The 6,680-nt window shown below is 32.8% G+C and overlaps 1 protein-coding gene across 1 annotated transcript in view; it reads left to right on the plus strand.

Moving 5' to 3' along the window:
* Window positions 1-6,680, plus strand: part of ADGRV1 (adhesion G protein-coupled receptor V1) — a 494,515-nt gene that overhangs the window by 112,322 nt on the left and 375,513 nt on the right. Inside the window, exons 37-40 of the mRNA XM_023522723.1 lie at window positions 3,397-3,527; window positions 4,604-4,703; window positions 5,341-5,520; window positions 6,163-6,326. Coding sequence (XP_023378491.1) covers window positions 3,397-3,527; window positions 4,604-4,703; window positions 5,341-5,520; window positions 6,163-6,326 — 575 coding nt within the window. The remainder of the gene's footprint in view (window positions 1-3,396; window positions 3,528-4,603; window positions 4,704-5,340; window positions 5,521-6,162; window positions 6,327-6,680) is intronic.

Below are 6,680 nucleotides of genomic sequence, written 5' to 3' on the forward strand. Positions count from 1 at the left end.
GGCAAAAATTTGAACAAGAAATGTAATTCTTAAGAATAATCTATATAGAACAGCTATATAGTTATCTCTCAATATGTGTGGGGATTGGTTCCAGGACCCCCCAAATACCAAAATCTGTGAATAATGCCCAAGTCCCTTATATAAAATGGCATAGTACTTGCGTATAGCCTACCCACATCCTCCCTTATACTTTAATTTATCTTTAGGTTACTTATAATTCCTAGTACAACATGAATAGTTGTCGTACTGTATTATTTAGGAAATAATGGCAAAAAAAGTCAGTACATGTTAGTACAGATGTAACTATTGTAGGCCTAACTACATAGTACACATCAGCAACAACATAACATTTTTATTTTTATTTTTTGATATTTTTGATCTGCAGTTGGTCGAATATGCCAATGTAGAACCTGTGGATATGGAGGGCTGACTCTATTAGGAATGAAACTTTTTTTTAACTGTTCATATTGTCAGTTTGTGTTTCATGTTATTCATACACCTATAGTTTTAAATAATTTCCTATTGATTATAAAGGGCAATCACTTTAGATGGTACATGTACACAATGTATATATACCTATTAAAATGTATTTCCTGTATTTTAGGTTTCTATTTTACACACATTGTAGTTGATGTTTGCCTTTGTGAAAAGAATCTGTTTTGGTAATAAGTATGCAAAATATTTAGGCTTATTAAAATGCACTTTATGTTCATATTCCTAATCTGTATTAGGCCAGGCCTAGACCTATATATGACAGATTTTCTGCTTTCGAGTTAAAATGTCTCAGCAACTTTTGGGAGATTTCACATCAGTCTGCTCTTCTGGAAGTACAGTCAGATCCTCTAAGGCGAGGGTCCTCCTTAGGCCTTCACCTTGGACGAAAACTAGAAGGCAGTTTAGCACATAGTAAAATGTTATCTAAAAAATTTACCTTCCCTCTCTCTGATTCACCTTTCATCCTTTTCCTTATTTTTGGAAGACTAAGCACTATCTCTTAGTTTTTCCTTTTCAGAAGACTGTTCTTTGACTCTTCATTCAGGTAGAAGGTAACTTTCTGGTAATTTTCCCAGGAGGCATTTTAAAAGGACCTGGTTCCTAGGAGTCTGCCTTAAAGAGGCAGAGTCAATGCCTTCATTTTGATTATTTAATAGAAAAAATTTTACACTATTCATGTTGTTGACACAATTTGCAATAGGCTTATAAGTTTATGTGTTTAAGCAATACTTTATTAATATTTTATTTGTGTATGTATCATGTTCAAATTGTGTTTCTTGCAAGTTACTTGTATGGTAACTTGTGAAATTTTCAAAGATGATATTTATCAAGTGGTATTATGTTATAAATTTGTAGGATTTTACTTTTTTTCTCTCCTTAGCATTTTATTATTTTTACCTTGTAATGGTATATTTATTCTCAAATCTCAATGTACAATCTTGCAACCATAATTTTTTAATTATGATCACAGTGTCCCTTTCAACATGGGTCTTTGTTGACCTACATTTCGTTTTCTTGCAACTTGTATCTTGTTGTATTTTTAACACTGATTAAACTTCCATCGTTTTCTTTTTGAAGTATTACTAGATTTTATTACTAGATTTTGTGATTTTAAAAAAGTTGTAAACCATGACTATAAACCATTCTATTTGTGTCACCAGTCAACACTGTAGGTGAAACAGCTTAATAACTCCAGGGCTCTCTCTGTGTCTTTCAATAATTAACACTTTTTTGTTCAGTACAAACCTACTCTATGAGAAATTCTGCACAGTATACAAATAGAGACTCTCAGGTTTAGCAGGAGTGCCTATATTTTGTTCATATGAATTATACAAGTACAAAAATTTTAAATCACATGCTGGCAGTTATGGCCGATCATACAGTCTTTGAGTTACATCCTAACCTTTGGAGAGACTAGCAGTCAAATATGTTTCATAAAAATTCCAAGACATAGTCTACTAATGTAATGGTGACTAAAAATTCTGAACTAGCAGTCAAATATGTTTCATAAAAATTCCAAGACATAGTCTACTAATGTAATGGTGACTAAAAATTTTTTTGTATTGAAACATTTAAAATATGTATTCATTGAACATTGAAGTGTTTGAGGAAATCTTATATAGACCTGTTTCTGATACTTTGGCCTTATATTCTACACTGTTTCCAAATAATTCATTATTCTAAAGTTATGTGTGCTTAGTTAAGTGTTAAATTTTAATTTCTTTTTAGTAATTGAAATGAAAATAACCTCTAAATTAATTAGTCCATGATATTTTAAGAAATCTTTCTGTTAGTAATATTTGATAGTTTTATTATAACCAAAAATTTAAAAATTGTGGTAGTTTTAAAAATATTTGAAAAGGGTATTTATATTTTACTGTTTTATTTCTACTCTGCTCATTTAAAAAGTATCAGATGTGTTTACTTATTTTGATAACTAAGTAAAAGTGATATGAATGAATATGCATGGATTTTAACTGTATTTCTATGTTATAAAATTTGAATAAGGATGTGTTCTTTTAAAGCCTTTTAAACATCATTCCATTTTTTTTCATAATAATTATTTTTTAGTGACATAGTTCATTAGTATACTTTAACTTGTTTTCATTATCATACAAGACTTTTGAATTGAGTATATTTTCAGCAAGCCACTTGGCCATCAGCAATATTTCCTAGGAACTAACATTCCACTTTCAGCATTTTAAAAGAAATTACTATCACGATTTTCTTCAGTCTTACAAAGTATTACATGAGGATAAAATACAGGAATGGAAGTATCTAAAATAACCTCAATTATCCAGGAAGGATAACTGTAACTTTGGTGAAGTTACAGAGGTTGATATACAGATTTGACACCTTTCCTTTGCATTTCTTTTTATAAAACAAAATCATTGATGGTATATGTAAGTTACAATTTAAAGAAATGTGATTTTCAGGTATTTGCAAGCATTTTTATGCATGCATGTGTAAAATCACATTGCATATCAGTGTAAGGAATTTGTGTCCTTTTGAAAAGTGAGGGAAGAATTTATTTGTGCTATTACTAGTTTTGACCATGAGAACTTTATTATTATTTTTTTAATTTACAGAACATTTATGTTCTGGTGCATGTTTTGAAGTGTATGTAAAATTTGGTGCTTCCCATTTTAGCATGTGCTTTTGTAAGTTTTACGTACTGAACTTCTTGAAGTTCTGCTATAAGAGGCATTTGGAAGCCAGATTCCTGTGTTAATAAACGATAAGCATGTGTAAAGCTTCTAGAAAATTCAGAACAGAAGTGCTTTGTAATGTTCTGGAAAAGGAGCTGTAATAGTTGCATGTTTGGGATTTGATTTTTGTTGCGTTCAAATGTTAAATTCATTTTCCATTAAACTTTTATCAATCTGTACATTTCACTTGCAGGAGAAATTTTGCAATTTCATGTGGTAAGAACACCCCCTGGTCGAGGAAATGTTACTGTTAACTGGAAAATTATTGGGCAAAATCTAGAGCTCAATTTTGCAAACTTTACGGGACAACTCTTCTTTCCTGAGGTAATACCACCAAAAAGAGCTTTACCAAAAATTTCTAGAGTATATAATGTAGTTTGAGAAAAATGAGAAAACTCTGACTGTGTAGTAAAGGATTAGTGGAGATTGATGGAAGAGCCACTTGCTTTGAAACTTAAAGCAAGAACATTAGTCAAAGAATTTCTAAGACTTAAGGAATTGGTGGTTTTTTTTTTTTTTTTTTCTATATGTACTCAGTAGATCTCCTTTACGGAAACAGAAAACATTAACTTTGTATTTGAGCCAAGGTCTCTTGCTACTCTCCTGGCCTGCCACTCCTGGCCTGTTGATGCCAGCTATGTCATTCTGAAGTTCTTGGCTAGTGTTTGTCTCTCTTTTACTCCTCACTATCTTGGAACTTTAAATGCCTGACAACAGCAAATATAGCTCGAAAAACAAATGTATTTTTGCGTCCTGTTGACAACCTATTACATGAGGATAATGCTAAAAATATACATTTTTGAGGTTCCGTTTAGAGGCTCTTCCTGATAGTTTGAAAGAAGGTGATTGATTGTTGGGAAATACCTGTATAAAAGCACTTAGAAAGTTGGCGCCACCTTATTGTAACTCTGTCATCTTCCTCTCCTCCATACTCACTTTGTATGAATTCTTGTTTGGTGACAGGTTTAAGTCTTTTTATTTCTGCTGCCTCAATATTAAGCCAAGCCCTTTGGTTTTGAGTATTGTGTTAGACTTATAATAACTGGTCTTCCTGCAGCCCTGGCCTGCTTTTCTATGTTCTAGTTTTTCCTATTCACTACTGCCATACAATCTCCCCAACTAATTGCTTTGCCTGAAATTGTCAATAGTGCTACATTGCTCATTGGGTAAACTCTACATTCATTAGCTTAGCATTCAAGATCATCCGCCAGTAGTTCCTATCTGCTTTAAGCTTGATTTCTTATGAGTGAATGATTTTAATGTAATTTGTTTTTTAAGCCACAGAACACCTTGTTTAAATAAAAATATGATTGGATGCACAAATTTTAAGACCAATCAAAGAAGGAGATATTTTGTGTTTAGGAACAATAGAGGGATGAATTTCTTTCTCTTTGACATAGGGATCATTGAATAAAACCATATTTGTGCATTTGTTGGATGACAACATTCCTGAGGAGAAAGAAGTATACCAAGTTGTTCTTTATAATGTCAGGACACAAGGTAATTTATAATTCAATTTAAAATTTTTTGCTGGTATATTATTCTTTTCAGAAAAATAATAGTTGCTATCTTTATATGTAGCAGTTAGATACACACCAGTTTAAAACATTACTTTAAATATCATCTGTTCCATAAAAATGCTAGATCCAAAAAACATCAGCTCGGGATGGGACTACTTATGTTTATGGACTCAGGAAAAATCACTAAAAATGTAGTTGAACATTTCCTTATGGAATAAAATACATGTCCAAAGAAAGAATTTTTCTGTGACTAATTTTATAGTAGTGGACCAGTTCTAATTTAGACTAATTATTTGGATATTTCAAATTTAATCATTTTGAGCAGATTATCTGGGTATTTTCTTTGGTTTCTACGTAATTTCTGTAATTCTGGTGAATAGTTATAGCAAATAATGACAATCATATGTCAAGTGAAAAAAATTCATGATTTGCTGTCTATGAAAAGAAAACTAAAATGTAGGTTCTCTTTGTCAACCTGAAGATCTGTTAGAAATGTGAACAAATTAGAACACTTTCTGGCTACTTTAATATGTTTCGGAGAGTGGGGTTATAGTATACATATTTAGAAGTTAATGCCAAATCACTGTCAGATTTCTTGTGGTCCCTGACATTTTTAGGAGTTCCACAAGCAGGAATTGCTCTGCTTGATGCTCAAGGATATGCAGCTGTCCTGACTGTAGAAGCCAGTGATGAGCCACATGGAGTTTTAAACTTTGCTCCTTCATCAAGATTTGTTTTGCTACAAGAGGCTAACAAAACAATTCAGCTTTTTGTCAACAGAGAATTCGGATCTCTAGGTTTGTGTTGGTCTAGAACGAATGGGGTTTCCAGGCAGGTGCTTTTTTAATATCATTCTTGTGTGGATGAAAGCCATTGCTGAAACAGCTCAGGGACAGGAAAAACTTTAGTATGTATTAATTCAAGATGGGACTTTATAACTTTTTTATTTTTTGAAAGATTAAGAAGATTTTTCTATTGTCATAAAAATGCTATCTATCAAGTGATAAAATCTCAGCATTGTATAATAATAGACTGATTGTGGGTCCGCTTATCTAAGATGGGCTTGGGATGGCTCTACTCTATATGTCTCTCATTCTTCTGGGACCAGTAGAGGTACAAAAAAGCAAGCAAAAAAACATGCCAAGCCCCTTGATGTCTAGGCTCCGAACTAGCACATCATCACTTTTACCTTGAACTATCAGCCAAAACAAGTCACACAGCCAAACTCGAAGTTTAGAGTCAGGATAGTATGCCTGCCCACAGCGAGGCATTACTGAGCCATTACACTGTAAAGATCAAAGATATTGGAACAGGCAAGGAATTGGGGCTAGTAATATAAGCTACTGCACGGGCTTTTAGAGAAGTCAAAGAGTTCGTAACGAGATATTATTTTAAAAGTTTAAATAATTATAAAATCTTTTCCCATCTAATTCAATTAGGAGCTATTAATGTCACATACACCACAATTCCTGGAATGTTAAGTCTAAAGAACCAAACGGAAGGAAACCTAGCTGAGCCACATGTTGACTTTGTCCCGGTAGTTGGCTTTCTGATTTTAGAAGAAGGGAAAACAGCAGCAGCCATCAACATAACTATACTTGAGGTAAAACTTATTTTGCTATTACTGTATTAAACCTGAATAACCACAGAGAAAGTAGAAATTGATGAAATATTCTGGTACCTTTAAATCAGCTTATTTCTGTGATTTTTTTTTTTTTTTTTAGGTTCGCAGGAGTTTCTGTTCTTGTCTAGATAGGCTGGTCTACTGTTGTATATTATAGAAACACCTTGTTATAGAGAGAATTTCTTTAGGGCAAGACCCTTTAAGATGGCATTGGCCGAAAAGATTCTAAAGGAGCATTTTTGGTTACTCCAAAAGATTCATTGCACCAGCAAATCTGTGTGAGTCAGCGTCTCAGTTGTTAGGACTGGTTTAAGTGGAGATACTTATGGACTC

Source organism: Pteropus vampyrus, unplaced genomic scaffold (assembly GCF_000151845.1).
Source record: "Pteropus vampyrus isolate Shadow unplaced genomic scaffold, Pvam_2.0 Scaffold11, whole genome shotgun sequence".
In the NCBI taxonomy this organism is placed as follows: domain Eukaryota; kingdom Metazoa; phylum Chordata; class Mammalia; order Chiroptera; family Pteropodidae; genus Pteropus; species Pteropus vampyrus.